We start from the raw sequence: 23,444 nt of genomic DNA on the forward strand, positions 1-23,444 counted from the left end.
GTGATTCAGCGGTTTGACTAATGTTTACCACTGGCTCAGGGGCCTTAAAGGAGACCACACTAGTTTTTAAAAGTGTGAAATCGGCTTTTGAGAAGTTTTTCACTGTGGTCTTTTTAGTTTCAGGTGGGGGCGGGATGAGGACCTCCAGCGAGATTAGTTTATGATCTGATCTCACCAGTGAGGGGTATACTTCCGGTGTTGAACATTTTGATCCCATGTTCGTGATGATGAGATCAAGTATGTTTTCTCCTCTTGTGGGGATGGTGACTAGTTGTTCCATGGCATTTGAGTTTATGAACTCCAGGAATCTTTGGGTTAGAGTGTTCGGGCTTGAGTAGTGTTCCCAGTCTATATTAGGGTAGTTAAAGTCACCTAGTATGATGGTGTTTGGAGATACATTTATCCCCTCCAATGTTTTCAGGAAGGCCATGTGAGGTTCCTGAGTTTGAGAGGGTGGCCTGTAACATGCTACAAATTGCAGAGCAGTCTTGCCTATGGTTAATTGCACCTGGATGGTCTCCGATGCATCATGCGTTGCCACCAACCTTGAGGTGTGGGTGTCCTTTATGAATATGGACACCCCTCCTTTCTTGGTGTTGTCCGGATTTTGGGGCGGAGCATGATATGAGGTGAAACCTGTTAGTGCTGGGGTGCTCTCAGGAGCCTTGAACCAGGTTTCTGTCACAGCACAGACATCGATGTTCTCCATATTGAGAAGGGCCTCGAGTGCGTGCATCTTGAGATTGAGACTTCTGGCATTGAGCAGCATTACCCTTAGTTTTTTTCCTTTTGGTGTTCTAGGGTGGTAGGTTTAGAATTTGAGCCTTGCCTAAAAAAGGCACTAGGGGGGGGCAAGAGCCTTTGCCAATATCCGGAAGCCCAGGGGTGACAGGTGCAAGCTGTCCCTTGGCAGCGTGGCTTGTCCAGCATGTCATCCCAGGCGGACAGACATTGGATCCCCTTTGAATGACACCAGAATTTAAGCCAATTATTAAAGCTGATCATCTTATCACTGTATTGTGGCATCATTCTAGGTGAAGGTAGGATACTGCTCAAGGTCAGGGTCATACCTGCCTGGGCTACATAATCAGAGAGCTCCTCGATGTCCCTTTTCATGTAATCCAGGAGTGCGTCTCAGGTCGTTGACACCAGCGTGTACAATGACTGAGTCGTGCGTGTACCTGCTGTTGAGAGACCTGAGTGCTTGCGTTATGTGGCGGATTCTAGCGCCTGACAGGCAGCTTACTGTGACCTTCTCTTTACTCAGTCTGGTGAGCGGGACGTCAGTGTGTCTGACTATGGAGTCACCAATGACAAGTGTGTCTGGCATTTTGTTTGGCCTTAAGGGCTGTGACTGTTTGACACTCTGACTGTGTGGTCTATGTGTTGCATGTGTTGGGTCGTGAGGTGGTAGTTGTTTGGGTGTCTGCTTTGGTGGCCTCTGCTGTTTTGGTAAATTTTTGATCAGAGCCTCCAGTATGTCTTTGTGTGAGTATGTGTATGATTTGAAGTTGTGATGGTACCATGTGTGACTGGGTATGTATTGTGTGTGGTTACCTTCTCCTCCTGTCTGGTCTTGCCAGTCCTATGTTGAGAGAGCTCAGCCTCCAGTTTGGCCGTATAGTTGCATCTCGCATGTATTTGTGTTTTGTGGGAGAAGGAGAGGATTGTCTGTGTACATGAGGCAGTTGTAACATTGCCTCAATATTCCCAGGTTCACCAGTTGAGCTGGAGAGGACACTAGCAACTGATCCCTCGACATACTAGAAGTAGTAGATAAAGAGACTTTCAAAGGACTCCGGGGAAGTGGGTTTTAGGCTGGTGGGGTACTATCTATAATAAGAGTGCTTTATCAAGGTGCAAGTACTGTAGGAGTAAGTGCTAGGCTTTACAGATAGAGAATAGTCTACTTGGGAATCAAGTAGAGATGAACTTTTCAGTTATAGGATATGCTGGTTAGATCAGCAGTACAGCTCGAGGAAGGTAGTTTTAAGGGAAAATTGGAAGAGTGGAATTTAGATGGCCCAAATAGTTTAACCTTGTTTAACGCCGCTGCTCTTGTGTGCAACAGTGGTAACTCAGCTAAATCGGCTTCTGTGCGTTTAGCGTGTTTTATAACAGGGGCTGAAGGGAGCTAGGAATTGGCCCAAAACGACCAATGGACTACTAGTTTCTGGCTGAAACTTCACCAAATCAGACAAAAGGCAGCTCAGTGCTTCCCACTCCCACTGGTAAGCAAAGAAACTTCCCTCCTTCCTAATAAGGCAATGGATCAGTAACAGGAACTAAAAACAAAGCCCAGGGATCAGCAACTCTGAAACTGGACTACTCTAGTTCAGTAAGGCGGAAAACAAGAGATTTTTGTTTTATTACAGAGACAAGGAAAAAAACAGACAGTAATTGCTGTAAATCGGCTAGCGCACTTTAGTGTGTAGCCTACAGAAACAATTTGCAACAATTAGTAACTTAAAGTGCAATAAACAGTGTAAAATGCAGAAATCACTTAAAGTAGCAATAAAACAGGCGAAATGCAGTTGCTAGCTTAAATAACAGTGGGAAAGCCACAAAAATACTTATATCTGGTAGAAAGTCACTCTTTTAGCTCTCTGCTGCTTGGATCACTCTGCAGGCCACCACGAGGATCTGTGCTGAGTTGGTACAAGCTGGAAAAGCGTGTTTAGCGTGTTTTATAGCAGGGGCTGAAAGGAGCTAGGAATTGGCCCAAAACAACCAATGGACTACTAGTTTCTGGCTGAAACTTCACCAAATCGGACAGAAAGGCTGCTCAGTGCTTCCCACTCCCACTGGTAAGCAAAGAAACTTCCCTCCTCCCTAATAAGGCAATGAATCAGTAACAGGAACTAAAAACAAAGCCCAGGGATCAGCAACTCTGAAACTGGACTACTCTAGTTCAGTAAGGCAGGAAAACAAGAGATTTTTTTGTTTTATTACAGAGACAAGGAAAAAAACAGACAGTAAATGCTATAAATGCTGTAAATCGGCTAGCGCACTTTAGTGTGTAGCCTACAGAAACAATTTGCAACAATTAGTAACTTAAAGTGCAATAAACAGTGTAAAATGCAGAAATCACTTAAAGTAGCAGTAAAACAGGCGAAATGCAGTCGCTAGCTTAAATAACAGTGGGAAAGCCACAAAAAATACTTATATCTGGTAGAAAGTCACTCTTTTAGCTCTCTGCTGCTTGGATCACTCTGCAGGCCACCACGAGGATCTGTGCTGAGTTGGTACAAGCTGGAAAAACGTGTTTAGCGTGTTTTATAGAAGGGGGCTGAAAGGAGCTAGGATTTGGCCCAAAACGACCAATGGACTACTAGTTTCTGGCTGAAACTTCACCAAATCAGACAGAAAGGCTGCTCAGTGCTTCCCACTCCCACTGGTAAGCAAAGAAACTTCCCTCCTCCCTAATAAGGCAATGGATCAGTAACAGGAACTAAAAACAAAGCCCAGGGATCAGCAACTCTGAAACTGGACTACTCTAGTTCAGTAAGGCGGGAAAACAAGAGATTTTTTTGTTTTATTACAGAGACAAGGAAAAAAAACAGACAGTAAATGCTATAAATGCTGTAAATCGGCTAGCGCACTTTAGTGCAATTGCAATGTATTGCAATGTATTCCTATGGCTTTCCTATTTTCTCTTTACATTCACTCCTTGTAATGCATGTTATATTTCTTTATTGCAATGTATTCCTATGGCTTTCCTATTTTCCCTTTACATTCACTCCTTGTAATGCATGTTATATTTCTTTATTGCAATGTATTCCTATGGCTTTCCTATTTTCCCTTTACATTCACTCCTTGTAATGCATGTTATATTTCTTTCAGCACCAAGTTATTGTATCTCTGCTGTGGCTTAGTGGTACATCATGCAGACTGGTGAGTCCAAGGTGTGGGGTTTGAGACTGACAAGGGCATTTTATTTTGCTGCTGAGCAGCACAAGGGCCTTGTCATACAGAGTGACTAAGGCACTTTTAAGCAGTTGTAAGCGGGTTTGCGCGACGCTTAGCGATGCTTAGCTAAGCGCACACAAGCTCACACTCACGCACCTCTGCTAACTACTGCTTAAAAGTGCTTACTCCCGCTAACCCCCGCGCTAATTTCTTTTAAAGAAAAGAAAATGGGGAGATAGGAAAGTGGTGAAAAAGGGGGCACAAAGAGGGAAAGACAGTAGGGAAACCAGCTCGGGATGTGCAGGATGGGTGTAGGGAAGGTCCATAGCTGCCCATTTCTTTACCAGCAACAGCTGTGCATATGTATGAAATTTGGTGTGAAATTTGAAACCTTCCACCCCTGAGAGAGGGGTGAGGACAACAAAATATGTTGTACTGCCAATTAGAATTATCAGTTTACATGTCCAGTGGACATGTGTGCAATTGGCAGCTATGTATGGGGCATAATTATTTTGTGGGAACAGATTGCCCTTTTTTTAATTTTTTTTTCAGGTGAGAGTGGAATGTGAGGTAGAGGAAGTAGGTATATTTGGGGAGGTAGGTAGGGGAGATAAACAGACAAGACAAACAAGACACATACAGGGGTGGGGTGGGTGAACACAATTGACGGGGAAGGATGTTTGGTAATCGCAAGCCCATGAGCCCACAGATGGTAACAGTGGAACTGAGATCCCCACCCATGGGCAGTCACCACTGCACCTTCACAGCCCCGAGGGTGGCTGTGCTGGAGGCTGAGGAGGATGGGCAGTCTCACTCAAGACATACACCACTCTCACCTCAAGCTGGCGTAGGGGATCAGCGACTGAATGCTGGATATCCCTACGCACCACAGCCTGGACTCTTCGAAGGGTGATGGGTGGCCCTTCTCCGCCCACGCTTGCACAGGGGGGACGAGCCCCATCCTCTGCAGCGCTTCCACCCGAAGGTGGCACAGGACCAATGGAGGAGGGGAGCCCGGGCTGGGCACCAGAGCTGCTGGTGCCAGGTGCACTCGCCAACTGAGGAGGGACAGGTGGGTCCACTGGGACCGGCCTTCCCATACGTTCTGTGATTAGGAGTGTTTAATTACAACATAAACAACAGCATTCCAGATTAGTTGTAACAGCATGCAGTAATATTCCCATTAACCCAACACACCAAGGTTCCAACAGTTGAACAGCAAGCATAACACATGCATATATTGAACGACAGTGGATATTCCAACAGCATGCAGGGATGTTTGGTAGCAACAGGCCACCATGAACGTGGTGTTTGAACAGGGCACATGCATCAACATCAATGCAAATATTTATAAAACAATAGGACATATGTCCCAACAAATATTTAAGGTTACACATACCCACTGAGGTGTGGAATTGCATGGTTTATGCACATACGGTAGGGTGTAGAAAAAACCTTGGTTAACATCTTATAATTACCTTTTAGTCTACACTACATTCCCAGTGACTGCAGTTGTATATCCCCTACCTGTATTATTACACTTGCCACCATACATTAGGTTGTGTCATGGGTTTGGCTAGTTCAATATATGCCTGACCTATATCTGACATACTAACTGTCCAGGATGCAGGTGTTACTGCTATATATTTCTTGTTTGCATTTATATTTCTTTATCTACATATCTGGGATGTTTTCACATGACATTTTCACTTCGATTTGTACAGAACCCTGCATTTCTTAACACACACTCACATTTCTGGTGAATAATTACATGCTACATGTGTGCCAGGTTTACTTATTCATGCCAGCCAGTAACTGACTATTGTGGACTGTATATATGTTTCACAGCTACTAGCACTTCCATCACCCACTTTATATGGGACTGCATAACTCTGGGTTGCCAGCACATTTTCAAACAGTACTGTTTGTATAATGTAAGGGTACAACAACATTTCAGACTCTGTGACACAGACACACTCTGGGTTTTAGACCTTTATTAATGGCATTGTACACTTTTCCACAGGCTCACTCCTTTATTTGTTTTAACGGTGTTTATGGCAGACATGTTCAAGAGATATTATACCTTTATTAATAGGTTAGAACAATCTTTTTTCAGGCTCACTCACTTATGTTACATGACAGTGCCTGAAGGGATATTATTCCAGACATATGTTACCTTTCTTAATGGGTTACTACACTCTTTTTCTGCTTCTCTGATGTTTTTATCTGACAGTACATGCAGAGAACGTATTTAGGCAATTCTATGGCTGTTTTATTGGACTACAACACTTTCTTTCATGCTCTCTCCCATATTTTATATAACAATATATGCAGAATAATCACTAACCTGCCTGGTGTTGTAGCCTTAGCAGCCTATCAGCATAGGCTTGCTGATACGCAGCATGGTCACCTGCAGCTGTAAAGTAAATGAAGGGATATTGAGACATACCTATCCGTTATATATACTCCATTATCAATTCTTACATACTGCATTCCATGGCTACATACTCAGTTGTGGGGCATTCTGCATCCCACGGGCCTCCTGTATCCACTGGTTCAGGTGGTCCTCCTTTCATCTCTTCAGGTCTGCATGGTGGTGACGGACCTGTTCACCAGTCCGGGGAACACCTGTGGCACTGGTGAGGTCACGAGCTAACCGGTTCCAAGCCTCTGCCTTGTACTCCGTCCCTTGGAACTGGCCCTGCAGGAGTCTTGTCTCGTGATGGTGGACAAGGAGCCAAACCATGCATTTGGACTCCTCGATGCCCCAACGTTGCGCTCGGAAGCGTGAACCCTCTCCTGCACTTGCCATTCTGACTGCAAATGTGAGCTACAATCAGTTATGGCGAGTATTCTCGCCTATGGGGCTTAAATATGCCGCATTTCCCGCACTTTTTTGTGATTGGCCATTTTGTAAAATTCTCGGCTGACTGCAGACCTGCTTAGTAATGGTTAAACTACCATTCGTAAGTTTATGAATGTTAATAGTGGCTGCTTCCCCTATGTTGTCATGGCTTAGTGGTTCTGTACTTTGATTATGATGCAAAGGGTCCTGGATTCAAACCTTGTCATTCTTTTATTTTAATACTGTCTAGACAGGCTAGGGGGTGTGGCTGCATTTAAGCAACTTAGCTCTATGTTGGTCCCCGGTGCCCTATTGTGCCCTGGTTGGCATGGCGTGCACATCCGCGCAAACACATTGCATTGAGTAAAGCATTTTTAAACTTTGGGCAACTCTATTTAGCTGGGTAAAGCGCTATTAAACTATGGGCAACTCTGTTTAGCTGGATAGAGCACTATTAAACTATGGGCACCTCTGTTTAGCTGGGTAAAGCGCTATTAAACTATGGGCAACTCTGTTTAGCTGGGTAAAGTGCTATTAAACTATGGGCAACTCTGTTTAGCTGGGTAAAGTGCTATTAAACTATGGGCACCTCTGTTTAGCTGCGTAAAACGTTGCTTAACACCAGGCTATCTGGGTCCTTTAAAAATATATATTTTGTTCACTGATACATTGGCCATGTCACTGCTTTTAATAAAATTTTAATCATATATGTCTGGTATTATTTTAAATACTGATTTAAAACATAAATAAGAAGGGGAGTGGTGGGACTCGAACCGTGAATGCCTTCGCTTTGTGCATACGCTCTACCATTACACTATTGCAATTTGGTGTGACTTGCATAAACATTCTTTCTTATGCTCTTCCATGTCAGAATTGCTAACTCTAGCTAAGCAATGGGCACACCCGCGCACACACACACACAAATACGGGCAGCTATATTGTGGATTTAAAAAAAATATATATATAATTATTTACTTTATATAAGTATGATGGGGGATTACAGTGTCAGGGAGTGTGGTGTTGGGTGCAAGTACATTTGAGCGAACTCGCTCTTGTGTGTTGACATTTTGCTTTTTATAACCTTGCAGAGGCGTGCACATTTAGACTGCTCGGCAGTCGGACACGCCCCCTGCTTTCCTACTCAGTCCGTGTAAGAGTTACGGTTGAGTCAGAGTGCCCTCATGAATATTCATGGCACGCTGATGTCAAACCATTCAACTGCAGCCTCCGAGTAAGACTTATTAAGTCTTATATGGAGGATTAGTGAATCCGGAGGTCTGTCTTGAAATGCACAAACACTCCTCTCAACCCCTTAGCTCAAGAATTCTGGACAAGGACAAAACATTTGGGGGACAAAAGCTCCAAATCAGGAAGACACTTTAAATATTGCTCTTATAAACTTAGTAAGTTTGTAGAAAACAGGTTTGTATTATCATGCATTTTTCTGAAGAATGTGAGCTGGGATATAGAAACGGCTCCTGCCAGAAGTAAGCCCTAACACAGATGCAAAATCACTCGCAATATCTCTTTCTGATTCATAGACAAGTCCATCACAGTCTGCAGAATTATCATGGTGGGCTGTCTCCATGGCAGTGCTAAATACTAATGAGGCATTCCGGGGCAGCAGCCTATGCTAAATAGCCATGTGCCTTCCAGAAATGTATACTGTAAGGGATGACATACTTAGGTGTATAAATTAGCACAGGCAAACATTGTAATTAACACAATCAAAATACTGCATTCACCTATTACTTTTAATGGAAAGAACATATTGTAGGTAACCTATTGGGGAGTTAAAGGTAGTAGTCAGGGCTATGTGTGTTTATGTGTGTGGTAGCATGTGCACACATGCCGTACTTTTCAACAGTCCAGATTTTCCCAGATTGTCCAGATTTTTACCTCATATGTTGGGTCTGTTCCTCATAAAAGTTGTGGTTTTATGGATTTTTGAGGCAAATCATTAAGTATTGACTTTACTAAATAATAACAGGCATTTGAGTTTCAGACTTCATATCCTTCAGAAAATGAATGGTAACACAAGACCTTTTATTCTAGCAACTTTCTAAGTTTCTAAGAGCAATATTTAAAAATTTGTCTCTATGATTTGGGGCATTGTCCCCCCATTATTTTTGTCTTTGTCCATTTTTTTTTTGTGCTAAGAGGTTGAGAACTATGACACATGCACACATGTGTTTGTGTATGTATAGGTATGAGTAGTCTCAGATGAGTGTGTGCATGTCATTATCATGGGTGGTTATTGTTGGGGGATTAATTAGAGGATAGCTACAACAGGGCTGTGTGTGTGTGTATGTTTATGGGTGAATGGATGACTGTGATATGAGACGTGTGTGTGTGTGTGTGTGTGTGTGTGTGTGTGTGTGTGTGTGTGTGTGTGTGTGTGTGTGTGTTTGTGTGTGTGTGTGTCTGTGGAGGAATTGCCATACCTCTCAGTGTCCTGTGTTCAGAACTTCTGGACAAAGTTGGAGGGAACACGACAACACCAGAGAATATGTTTAAATATTAGTCACATAAAAGGTTAAAAACAACAGGTTTTCATCAAAATGCATTTTCTGAAAGCTTTAATGCCTGGCATTATTGACTGATTGTGATCATCCATGATTTACAAGGGACAGGGCAAAAAGAAGAGGCACCATTTGAAATGTTCTCTAAACTCAGGGACGGCTGAGAGGTATGGGGGTCTGTATGTGTGCATGTGTTTGAGTGTGTGTGTGTGTGTGTGTGTGTGTGTGTGTGTGTGTGTGTGTGTGTGTGTGTGTGTCTGTGAGGGAGAGTGACTGAAGGGGGTACTGATGCCACCAAGATGCATGGGCCACCAGTGGTGATTACTTTAGGAAAGTGCTGATTAACACTGGTGGTAACACCACGCTTTTCACAAACATGCTGACTAGATGATAATGAGGTCCTTTCTCACTGTGGCTAATCATGTCTCTGAATCACATTTCCTCCATTCTTGTAACCTGCCTGTTTTGGCTGCAGCAGTTTACACTAGCATGTTCTTTTTAAATCACAGCCAAAAAGTCTGAAACTTCAATGCTTGCCATTATTTAGTGTTTGCAATCCTCAATGATTTTGCCAGAAATCTACAACTTTTATGCGGAACAGACCAAAAATATAAGGGAAATATCTGGGTATTCTGTGAAATTCTGGACAGTTCAGAGCTGTGTATACAACAATCATGACAGCATATATTTTCAAGATAACCTACTTATAATTTGCATGTATGCAGTTCTTAACAAAACATGTATAAAGTGTTTTGTTGCTGCATTATAATGCTGACATTACTCTGCTGATGTCTTTTTCAAGAGAAATAAGGTCAAATTTTACATTTCAGTGCCTTTACATAATTATATTTATATACTGTTTTACTGTTAATTGTGGTTTTGTTTTTCATTTTTGTTTTGATCTACTTATGTATTGTTCACCTTCCATTCAATCTCTCACATTTTATACATACAAGCTGTAGCAGAAAGTCTCTCTCTTTCAGCTTTTCCCGGTTAGGGGTCACCACAGTGGATCACCTTGTCCGCTCATGATTGGCAGTAGAGTTTTTACGGTGTTGAGTTGCCAGCCCGGTGCCCAACCTTCCACAGAAGGCACACACACAAGCACTCACACCTAGGGCCAATTTTAGCGTGTCCAATCCACCTGCAGCATGTCTCTGGGGATGTGGGAGGAAACGGGAGCACCCAGAGGAAACCCACATGACCACAGGGAGGACAGAAAACACCCCAGCTGAAGATCGAACCGGAGAGCCTCAGGAAGCCATATTGATAAAGGTGCTCACTGTGGTTTTATAATGTTTATTGTTGTTTTAAGCCATCTTTGACTGTTCTTCTTTGTTTATCTATTACTACCATGTGGCTGTTACTTCTGAGTCAGTATTTTATATTTTTATTTATTTTTATATTTTAGTTTCAGTTTCAGAGGGAAAATAAGGCTTTTGTAATAGGAAATGTTTGGGATGTTCTGCAGTCCGTTAATATTAGCAAATATTGTACACTTGCAGTACCTGAAACTCCCACCATATCTATAAAACAGCTCTACAGGCTTTGTTGTCAATTAGTTTTAATATTAAGCAAAAACTTGAAAAAATATACTGCAAATATAAGTGGCTGTAACAATGCCCATAAACATGAATGCCCTAAATATACGTGTCATGTCATAATTATTAATTTACAACATGGATGACAATCAGCCAGCTTCAGTGACTCTAAAATCCCAGTTTTCTAGAAAATTCTTATTTCAGTTGTTGCAAATAAATGTGTTAATAAACAAATATGTTCACAGGAAACAAACAACTGAATACATGTCTTTAGAAACTTACCTTCCAGAGTATTTTAACATTATGGCCACCATTTCCCTCTACAATCTGTATCCACGTATCTGGTGCCATTGATGGAACTACAATGAATAAAATATCACCATTAAATGTATACCTAAAGTATAATTTCAGCTTAGTTATCTGAGAAAAGGTTGCTTCGAAATGCATCCCAGGTTAATAGACTGAAGTGTTTCTTTATTCTAAACATAAACAGTACATTTACAGAAAATATTCTTGCATACACTATTGCCACAAGGAATACTTCAGTTAACCACTGCAGTAGTGGAATTGTAAGGAAAATTGCTAATAGCACTAACCTTAAGCAATCAATACTCCTGTTCTACTCACGCCTAATCATTTTCTACAGATGTGGATAATTCTGTTATCAGTGTTTTACATCCTCTTCCATATTGCAGTGAGGATCTACACAGGAACTAAGTTTAATATCATGCAGATTTGGACCTATGGGTACAGTGATTATACAAAATGGGTTCAGGTTATTAATGTCTCTGAATTGCTCATTATATTCATCATGCCTGGAGGTAGTGTCTTGCATACAGGCATAAATGGCATTGTGCACCTCTTCGTGCACCAACAAGGTGCAATGAGCATATGTGGGCATCTTAATGTCAAAAAGAGGTTTTCTGTTATTAGTACTTTAAGCCTGCTAGGAAAAGACAAACTAAAGAGCACTGCCTCTGTACTGCTTGAACTAAATGGTTTAAAGCACAACTATCTTTACCATATTTCACATGTTGTATTCCCTTATTGACCATACTCAGAATGACATGGTTCATATAACACCCTGTCACTGGCCACACTGCTGAGCTGGTCTATCTTGGAATGATAAAGGACTATGATTTTGTGGAGCCAGACACAATTTTGTGATATGAGGCCTAGAGTATGGTCATGACTTCTGTGATGATATTGGCTAGTGTCAGCATAGCTAGCTGGAGTTTTGTAAAGAATGCTATCCTTTGAATACCAAACTGATATGCACAAGATGCTTGTGGTACAAATGCATTGGAACTATATGGCATTTGAATATCAAACTGATTTGTACAGACTTTTATGTTACAAATGTATTAGAACTGTAAGGCATTTCAATATCAAAATGTATTTGTAAAGTTGCTAGTGTTGAAAAATGTATCAATAGTGGGTCCTGCTGGACAGAAAGGAAATATACATGCAGGTAGTAACGTATATGCTGTAACTGAGAACAGTGGAAGAGCAGAGGCTAACTAGCTAGCTTACTTTAATAAAAATAAGGGAATGTAAATAAGCTGTTACACCATTAAAACAACATCCCACAGTGATGAATAGGACCAGGGATGGTAGGTCTGGAAGAAAACATTGTTTATTAGCTTCAGTAAAAAGAGGGGAAGTGCTTTGACTGTTTCTTGGCCTCAGGCCTATCTTAAACATTAGAAAAGCTCTAGATATGCATATTTACATGTGTATGATAAATTCCTCTTGCAACTTCAAAAAGGGATAGTGTGGGAACCTAGAGACAGGTGACCAGATGAGGCCATTCTGCCAGCCATCTTGGAAACTAAATTTTAGATATTACAAAGAGAAATTTCTGAGTATTGAGTATTCTGTTTGGGAGCCTGACTAGAAAGACCACTCACTTATTTCATCTTGCCTTGCCCAAGAAAGTTATTAGGAAACAGTAATTTCTTTAGATCAGTCAGGAATATATAACAAGACTAATTTATTACTATTTTTTCTACATTTGTCTGAGTCTGTCCAACAGTATTATTTTTTAATATTTCCTGTGATTTGAACTCTATGGTTTGCTGCCGGGGGGGGGGGGGGTTGGTGGCAGTGATAACTACCTTATAGTCTGGGCAGAAGGGGGCATAGTGGGTAAATATTTGCCTTTCCCAGGTGTGTGTGTGTGCGTGTGTGCATGTGTGTGTGTGTGTGTGTGTGTGTGTGTGTGTGTGTGTGTGTGTGTGTGTGTGTGTGTGTGTGTGTGTATGTGTCAGCTACTTGGATCAGGGACATAAAGCACTGGTTTCACAGAGAGGGTGCTGGAGGACTTGGCTTAGACATTCATCTGAGGACTTAACCCTATAGCTTTGCTAATGGGGAGCCTTATTGTGGCCCTGGAGGGAGACAGATATAAAGAAATCCAGACCCTGGGCTGACTGTGTTCCCTGTGTGCTCTTAAGGGAAATTGTACTTGGTCCAAAGAGTTGCATCAGAAAATGTGTGTATCTATTTCTCTCAAAGTGAGTTGTCTCCCACTAGTGTCAGTGGTGAGGATTGGGTTCCTTGATCACTGGCCCAGACAGGGGATGTCACAGCTTCCAATAGCACTGATTCATAAAAGGCACCCTAGTAATGTTCAAAGGAGAGCAAAATCTTCCTGTTTTTTTCTAGAAGGAGTCAACTAAGACAGTTTGTTTGGAGTCTCCTATCAGGGTTCCCAGCATTAACTGGATGACTGGTGGTGTATCACCAGGGGAGGGGGGATTACTGATGCTACAGGCATTCCTCAAACTGACAAGCAATGGAGAAACCACTACAGTGACCTGTGGAACCTCCATCCAGACCCTCTTAGCTGGTATGAAGAAGAGGTCAGAGTGAGGGTGCCTAAGGTATAAATATGCTGCAAATAATTATTTTTTTCTGTTCTACCAGTGTTGACTGTAGAGTAATTATAGCTGTCTTTTTTTCCCCAAGAAGATATTGTATAACATTCCCTCCAGTAGCCAAGGAATTTCTCCTGCTCTGCCTTTGCTTTACCTTTTCATATAGTCATTCCTTTCTCAGAACTAACTTTGATGGGTATTACCCTCATAACAGTATATCTAAATTAGGCAGGTTACCTATGGAGAATTTTGTCAGCATTTATCACTGTTGATAAGCCTGCCATCTTTTGAAGTCAGTCTTGCCTGTGTAGTATTCAGATAATATGTGTGCCATATTCACTGCTGGGATTACAGCTTAAGTAATATTCCCAGGGTATTGCAGATATTACATGGGGCAAGACACTGGAGGATATTAGTGTATTTCATCTTATTTACAGTGCACACAGTGAGGATAATCACAGGCAGTGCAGTTAGTATACTGTTGTTCATATTACCTGCTCAGTATAGGTAGCAGATACCAGCATCTATCTCTTCATATGAAGTACTTACCTGTGAATCTCAATTACGTTTTCTCATAATAAAATTGCAGTTGTACTATCATATTATCCTAATTACATGATAATAGTACTGTATTTCATTTTCCTTTTGTCACTATTTTTCTTTGTAATTAATAAATAAATAATAATAATAATAATAATAAAAAAAAAAATATATATATATATATATATATATATATAATGTTAGTTCTCTTCATTTCTTTTACATTTCTTTACATCAGCTGACCACAGGAACTCCTCTAGGGACACTTGCAGCAGTGCCTGTAAGGGCCACATCCTTGCTAGTACCCCCAGGTAAGGCTGTCAGGTACCCCAGCCTTGCCCTTGGTGATACATCACCAGCTTTGAAAGCTACTTTTCCCACCAGTGGCTCTGTCGAGCAGAGCAATATGTTACCACCAGGCAGACTGCAGTGGTGCTTTTGGTGGTGGTGGACTGGTGCATTGAAGCCCACACTGACCACCTGGAAAGAATCCTCTTGTGGCTTTCAGGGCCATGTCCCTGCTCGCAACTGGCAGGTCTATCAGAGCCAAGACCCAGTGATGAGGAGCACACATAAGATGGGCTGTAGACTCCCAATGGGTCTGACATGGGCAAAACAGTACTGGGGTCGTACCCAGCCTATCCTCCCATCCGGGCATTTCTCTGTCTTTTGTGTCATTGCCTTCCCTCCCACTGAGTCTGATAACACTGGCAGGAGGGGTGAGACCCATGCTATCCTCCATCCCAGTATTTCCCTATCTTTTGTGTCATATTCATTACCAACCCCTACCCCATCACTATTGTCTTCCCTTTGTTTCTCTGATGTCTGGTAATGCATTTTCCTCCCATCCCTCGGTGTGTTAGCACCTCCCCTGTCAGTCTTGTCTGTGTTCTATACTTGTGTGTGTGTCTCTGCTACCTACACTAACCCTCTTACCATTCTTTCTAATTCCTTGACTATCTTACCCACCTTACGTTCTTGGTATATAGAAAATGTGCACCTGTCCCGCAAAAAATAAATAAATAAATAAATTTCCTTTCCCTTACTCAGTCATACTCATTCCTTACAATTTTCCCTACTGTGCTTCTTTCTGTTTGCTTCCCCCTTTATTCTACTGCTTTGCATTTCTACCTTTTAATCTGGTCATTAAATACATTTGACATGCACAGTAAGATCTCTAAGGCTTATAGCTACCTTTATTGTCATGCCTCTCATATGCATGCCATATTCACAGGATTTCCTTGTAACATTACACAGCGCCACTAAAGAATAAGTTCCCTTAACTGCAGACCTTGCTCTGGCTCTGAGGAGGTTTCCTAAGCTGCTCTTTCTGCATGACATTTTAACTTTTGTTATTCATTTATGAAATCAGAACCATATTGGGCCTGGAAGTTAAACAGCAGCTGAATCAATGCGAATGTGCTGAGCATGTTTCTTAATCCCAGGGTTCATCAGGAAATGTGGGCTGTATCATAGGAACTTTAATGAATATACCTTATACAAGGCCTTACTAAGTTTAGTGCTACTGACTGCTCAGAAAAGCAATTACTAGAAAATGGAAATCAAAATCTAAACCAACTATAAATGAAGTATTAACTACTGTAAAAGAGATAAAATAACTGGAGGTGGGATTTTTAGAAAAGGGAAAGAGCAAATTACATAGAAATAAATGGAATTTGTGGGAACAATCCATGCAGCACAATGTTCAAGGTGAGGAGTGAGGTTTGAGGGAAGGCAAGAATCGGCAATTTAGGTAATGTTGGAGTGAATGAAAATTGTTAAAATAAAACATTTATGTATGTTACATGAAAATAACTGAAAATGTTACTACCATTTGTTTTATTTTATTTTAATGTATGTGCATCCATGCCACATAATGATTTAATAAAAATGTTAAAAAAGCACTATTATGGACAGGGTGAGCCCTTCTACTGTTAAGTTACTTTATCTGAAGACTAAGGCATGCTTTCATGAAAACTGAATAATTCTGAGTAAGAATTTGAAATGTAAGATCACAGTAAATGGACAAATAGAAGTCACATACACCCAGTAAAGGAGCGTCTTGTGTTGTAGCAGTGCGGCCCTTTGTTTGCAAATCAATATGCAAGGAACATTTTTGGTAAGATTCAGAGATATGCTATACACTACTCATGGCCACTGCATAGAATACAGGGGAAAACCATATGCAGATGCAGACAGATGTCAACTATAGTTTAAAAAGTAATGGTACTGTACAGAAGGCAGGAAGCTGGCTTTCAGGAAATATGCATGCCAAAGTTGTCTGCACATATTACATTACTGCATAATGACATTATTACACTGGTACTTAATAGTCAGGGAATAGAAAAAATGTAAGTGGGAAGAAACAATTAGAAGCCATTTCAAATTTATTATTAACCAGGTTGAACAATGAACAGTTGGTTCCAATTTATTTTGATTAAATGAATCCACATTTGAGAGTGTTTGTTGTTAGTATGATAATTTTCCAGATGCATACCTGGATGACTGAAATCCTTTTTCAAAACTGTATTGCCTTCTATTTTAACAGTAGGAGATAGATTTAGCATTTTTATATAATAATAGTCTCAAAAGTGATTTTTACATCTATGTATATGTGCATGTAGATATGTGTGTATGTGTGTGTGTGTATTTATATATAGATAGATAGATAGATTGATAAATAGAGACAGAGATATTATTTATAATCCAGAGATTTTTCTGTTATCCTATTAGTCATTATTTTAACTAATCTCATATAAATACTGATACACCATCACCTGTTACATTTGGTCTGCAGCAATGAACAAAGTGAATCCCATTAAATTTGGGATTTGATTATGTCTTCAAACCATGTTGCATTTATATTACAGAGGTCTATAATTTCAATGTAAAGAAAGGTTTCTTGATTATTCACTTATTAAGTTTCCTCCATTTATAAAACTACATTTACCTAAATCTTTGTTGGATAGTTTTTGTCTAATTTTTGCATATAATTTGTACAGGTTTAGAATGACAATATGTGGAAGCGAAAGCTTTTTATTTGGTCTGTCTACTCCGTCCACTGCTACGTAGGCAAGTTGATTGCACAACTCACTTCAGGCTAACAGGCACTAAATCACTTGCTTGTGGTACCAATTGCTTTACTGCTGCTTAAGGGTAGTGTAGAGTTGATTAATTAAATAGGCACATATGGTTCCCTATTAGAATCCTGAAACACTATAAGCCTGAAAGTCAAAATCCTGAAAACTAATGACTGAAAATGCAAAATCTCGAAAATGCAAAATCCTGAAAGTCAAAATCCTGAAAACACAAAATGGACATACTGACGTCATTGTGGCTTTGCTATTGTTAGCCCTGTGGTGTTAGGTCATGCGTTGGGTCCAGGTAAGTGTGCGGTTGGTTTTATGTTAGGGTTAGGGGCGGTATAAGTGAGTTAGGGTTAGGGCGCAGGTTAGGCATGTATGCAATAGTGACAAATATTGGGGTTAGGGGCGGTTTAAGTGAGTTAGGGTTAGGGCGCGGGTCAGGTGAGTGTGCGATAGTGACGGACCTTAGGGTTAGGGTTAGGGTCAGGGTCAGTTGGTAGATATTAGTGTCTTTATAGTGACATATTAGCATTATTTGTGTTTTCAGGATTTTGACTTTCAGGATTTTGCATTTTCGAGATTTTGCATTTTCAGTCATTAGTTTTCAGGATTTTGACTTTCAGGCTTATAGTGTTTCAGGATTCTAATAGGGAACCACACATATACATGCAAATGGCATGCCATCTGTCAGTACATCAAAAAATTCAAGAATTATTCTGTATACCCAGCTAGAGGTAAAACATTATTTTAATGAATTTGTTACTAGTGGGAAAGAAGATATAGTTTGTTTAGCTACATGAAAAAGTGAACCTTCTGATGCAGGAACAATTGAAAAACTTAAAAAAAATTCTAAAAAGCATGTGGCTGGGTTGAATTAAAAATTTCCATGATGTGGAGTGCAAACATATCTTTTTATTTTGTATCATGCAACGACTGCATAAAATTGACAGGGGAGATAGAATGGATAAGCAAGTATTATTAATGGAGTTTAGACAGGAAACAAAACTGAGACCACACAGTTCCCAGGGTCTATTACAGGCACTTGAGTCCCAAGCATTCATAACTTACTTTTTCAAAGCCACAGACTTGAGTGTTTTGTGGCTCAGATAAGCTGCTGTTCACAGGCATGGGAAGGGACTTGGACTCAAATGGGAGTTTTTTTTTTGGGGGGGGGTTAGGATTAGGGAGTGAAAAGGGAGTTTTTGGGTTAGGCAGTGATCAGGGAATTTTAGGGAGCAGGAAGGTAGCTTTATGGCTAAGGAGTGATCAGGGAATTTAAGTTTATGGAGAAGGGTTGGAGTTTTAGTTCAATATTTTGTGCTGAGAGGGCTATGCAGGAACCAGAGGTTGGGCTAGTGGGAGTTCATGCATTTGCTTTTCCAAGCAAGTGGCAGTGAGCAGGTGTGACACAAGTTACTATCATGCAAGCATCTGCAGTAGCTCCTGTATGAATCATTTAGTATTAAGCTGGTATTGCAAATGTGGACAGTATTAGGAAAATTGCTTCAATTGCTTTAAATTCTCATTGTTGCTATCAGGTCATATAAAAAGTGTCATTTTATTGGTGAATGTATAGTAATCATGCTGCATATTCAAATTATATCTTAGTTTGGTAAAGCCTGTCATGAGCAAAAGCTTATGCTGTGTAGCATATATCATATACTGCAGATATCTTTTTCAAGTTCAGTGCTGTTTATTTACAGTGAAAACTTAAACATTCATTTTAATGAAGGGAAAAGAAGCACATATTCTGCTTAACATACTTCAGGGTACTTACAGTCCAACTCAGCATTTCTTAGTCATGTTTAAAGTCTTACTATGAAACATAATGATCCTTACAACTTATAAGCTTGATATTGCAACTCTGGTCCAACTACCCCAAAATGCAATGAAAGTTTGGTTCCTGGTATATCTGGAGTAAACCTGCAGTTAAACTACTGGTGCTCCTTCTGTACATTCACAGTGAGATTTCTGATAGGCCCATAGCTTCTCCTGGTCAGGGTTCCCCAACAGTGTCCACTTGTGGTCTCACAAGCCATCTCTGTAAGAGGCAAATGTCTCTGCTGTTGTGGTTTACAAGTTTTGCTTTTAACAGCATTTCACATGGTAATGCAGATGGGACAGTTTTTAATGCTGTAATATATTGTCTATACACACTATTTCCAAATTCTTACCATAACATGTGGTGTCTGCATAACATATTAAAACAGCATTTCGAACCTATTATACAGACACTGTCTTTTAGCCATGACAAGTAAAGGGCTTCCTAATACTCTTCAAGTGTAAAGTCAGCTTGGTGATGAGAGTTCAATATTGTTAGATTTTATGAATATAAATCTGAAAAGTAATATGTGATCAGCAGTCATACTAAATGACCATGGCTTGGAAAAGGAATCTGCTGAATGGACATTATTCCCTTACAGACTCAAGGCATGATATATGCAATAACAAAAATGCAAAATCTGCTTTTAAAGAACAATGACATGTTATTCTGCATGGAAAAACAGGATGGCACAAGACAAAGATCCAAATAAAATACAGGATACACAGATTCAAATAGAATACAGGACAATGTGTTTTCTCAAAAATATGTTTTTCTTCATAAAAAACAGGATATGCTTATCAGCATTGACATAAGAACATGTGTTTTATACAAAGATCCAAATAGAATACAGGACAATGTGTTTCCTCAAAAATATGTTTTTCTACATGGACATCAGGACACTGTTACAGGATATTCACACTGTCAGAAAAGCTGGTCTCTTACAAGACATTGTTAAACAAGGAAGTTTAGTATTGTTTCTACAGAATAAGCAATTCTCCAAAATATGTTTATGCATGACTAAAAAAGAGTATATAAAGAGCTGTATAAATCCAGTTGTTTGGGGATATGGTAGGAACACATTTGGTGTTCTGAGGTAAATGTTATATCTCTCACATCATCTGTACTATATGAGAAGTAAAGTTGGAACAGTACTTGTCCAGTTTTATTTATTATAAAAGTTATTGGTTACTGCTCTTAAAGACAAGTGCTGCAAAGTATATTCTCTCATCAGTGTATATTCTGCAAGTTTCTGTATGCAACAGACTGTGAATGCAAATATAATCAGACTTTGAATTTTAGCAAGAATGACTGAGTGTCTTAAGAACACTGCAGATCCATCACACCAAGCTTTCAAATATCCCAAACTAAACTTCCCAATTACTTTTTTTTCCCATAGGGGATCACTGCCATTGTTCATAGGTTTATAGATTAGTATTAAACTAACTGCCCTTGCGAGCCATTTTAAGCCTAACCAATTATCCCTTGTGAGATTCAAACCCTGTACCTTGTGTCTGTAAGGCAAACACCTTAACCATTAGGCCACCCTCCCTTTTGGCTTCTAAGTATGCAAGGCAGTGTTTCCCAGTTTTAACAAATTTCTCTTTTCTGCGTAGATGTATGTATGGGTGACATCAGTCTCATTTTGATTGGGACATTTGTGGTTTAATGAGTTTTATTTTGTTGCCTGCATTAATTGTGAGTGGGAAAGAAAATGTCCTGGTTTGCTAATGTTACTGTAAAAATTAACACTGACTCATTAACATTTCCTTTCACATTCACAGTTAATGCAGGAAATGGTAAAATTGACATTTATTATGCTGGCTACCTGATAGTGCCCTGGTAGTGTTACTGTGCCTTCATGTCAGTGTCAAGATCTTGCCTGGAGTTGCAGGCTACTGTTGAGGTAAATGCTTTTGATTAGAACTGGTACTCAAAATAGCCACAGTGATTGTCTAAACCTCAGTAGCGAGAAGTACCAGAGTTGGGACAATCATTATATAAACTGCAGGTGTGGAGGCTTAGAACTGAAGAAGTGCCGAATGTTTCAGGCTGAAACTTCCTTGCTTTTCCTTAGGAAAGAACTGCTATTAAATGTTACATTTAAAAGATCTGTGGTCACTGGTTTCACTTCCATCCTTGCTGTGCTGAGTGTGATGGACTCAGTCTACTTTAATTAGAGCCGGCATTACTACCTGCTGCTACCCTGAAAGTATTGAGCTAGCTTAATATTTCCAAAATCATGTAGGGGTACAAGCCATATAATCAAAGACTGAAATTAACTTTAAAAGAGCCTGTTTGCCATGGTAAGTGACTTAGAGAGAGAGAGAGAGAGAGAGAGAGAGAGAGAGACATATTAAGAAAGGCAGACAGTTCAAAAATGTGGAGGCATAGCTCTTAACGTCTTTACTGAAGAATCAGGGACAAAGCCAAAAGTAATGCGAGACAATGTTCGAAAATTAGGGACAATTTTTAAATATTATTCCAATTCACTAATGGTGGTACGGCGGTAGCGTTGTTACCTCACAGCAAGAGGTTCTCCCGTTCAATTCTCGGCTTGGCTTGGGAGTGCCTTCTGTGTGGAGTCTGCATGTTCTCCCTGCGGTTGGGTAGGGTTCGAAAGACATGCGTGTGTAAATGGGCATGCCTTTGTTGAAGGTTGGGCATCGAGCTGGCACCTCAGCATTTCATATAAAAATCTACTGCTAATCATTAGCGGAGTGGTGTTCCGCTGTGGCGACCCCTTACTGGGAAAAAGCCAAAAGACAAACAACAACAACAACTAATAAACTTAATAAAAGAACAAGTTTTGCATCAAGATGCATTTTTCTAAAGAATAAGAAGTATGAAACTCGAATATCTGACATCATTGACTGACTGTAATCCTTAGTGATTTATCAGAAAATCAAAACATTATGAGGTACAGGGCAAAACATGAGTTAAATTTGTGACATTCTGCAAATTTAGGTAGAGATGAGAACTATATGTTCATAGGCTCATAGGTGCTTACTAGGCTAATGACTACAAACAGCTTTTTTATCCCTAGCCATGCATACCAAATCTCTGACAAGTTCTGGTACCATTGATAAGTGTAAGCAGGGGCTTGGGAGGTGAAACATTTATAAACAGGGGCCTGGGAAATTAACATTTTCAGGCTTCCTGTCTCCATTAGAGACATAGGTGCCAAACCAGGGATGAATTTCCTGTTCTGCATTCAATTGTCCAAGTTACACTTGAATTGGATTATGGTGGAATTCTACTTCACATGGATGGGGAGCCTGTTCCAGAGAAGGGGTAGTTGTCTCTCCAACAAGTCCTACTGAATACCATGGAACAATGGCATGCTTGACCCTAGATGACATCCTTTGACCTAGATGTCATACCTTTGTTTATATCAGGGGTAGTGCTGTTAAATGTAGTATGGAGTGGATACCAGGGATACATGCAAAATCCTTACACAGTTAAAAAAGATACCTGCAACTCCAACCTAAATAACAGTCACAGTACTCAGAGTAACCAAATCTGCTTCTGCAAGTGAATCTGGTTCATCACTGTGGTAACATGAAGTAATTCATAAAGATCAGTCAAGGTCAATGCACTCACAGATGCATACTAGGAACAACTTCAAACACAGTCAAAACTGCATGCAGTTTATAAAAATGTATATGAAAACTATAGCATTTACCAATTGTAATATGCTAGCAGCAAATGTAGCAGTATCAGCCTGCAGGCTTACCTGCATGACGCTGCTTTGTAAAGTGGTGCTTCAGGCCTGGGATCCTGTATACATTACTTTCCAACCAAGAACAGCAAGACTGTTCCATATGGATGCAAATAGTTAATATACTGTGTAATCTGAGCAGGGGAATTAAATGTATGGTGCTGCAGTTCAGATAAAAATCCTGTCAACAAAGATAATCGCAGCAGTAACTATCTTCTCCATGTGCTTTGTCCCACCATGCCTGCCAACCATCAAATCTCCCATCCATTCAGCCCATGCCATTGAATCCATTCTCCTGGCTATTTCACGGTAAAGGTGAGAGCAAACTGTGGACTTGTCATGCACAATCATGAAGATATCCCAGCAATAATTACATTTGTTTTGTTTCTGACAACACTACTAGTTTCTGCATGTCTGCTATATCTTCCATCTACATATGCACATTCTCACACACACATGCTCATGAGTGCTACTATCATCGTCTTGGGATTCCCAAACACACATATCCTGGTCCCGTGGTTACTGTTAGTATGCAAGCCTCCACTTGCATGGGAAATGGCTGGCCTGAATGAGACCACC

The 23,444-nt window shown here is 40.3% G+C and overlaps 1 protein-coding gene across 2 annotated transcripts in view; it reads right to left on the reverse strand.

Annotated features, from left to right (window-relative positions):
- The window catches only part of OSMR (oncostatin M receptor), a 1,030,877-nt gene that overhangs the window by 483,160 nt on the left and 524,273 nt on the right, over positions 1-23,444 (reverse strand). For both annotated transcript variants that reach the window (XM_044069885.1, XR_006364564.1), the window contains exon 10: positions 11,100-11,176. In XM_044069885.1, the coding sequence (XP_043925820.1) occupies positions 11,100-11,176 (77 nt within the window). The remainder of the gene's footprint in view (positions 1-11,099; positions 11,177-23,444) is intronic.

This window comes from Protopterus annectens, chromosome 1.part0 (assembly GCF_019279795.1).
Source record: "Protopterus annectens isolate FY-2018-M chromosome 1.part0, PAN1.0, whole genome shotgun sequence".
NCBI lineage: Eukaryota > Metazoa > Chordata > Ceratodontiformes > Protopteridae > Protopterus > Protopterus annectens.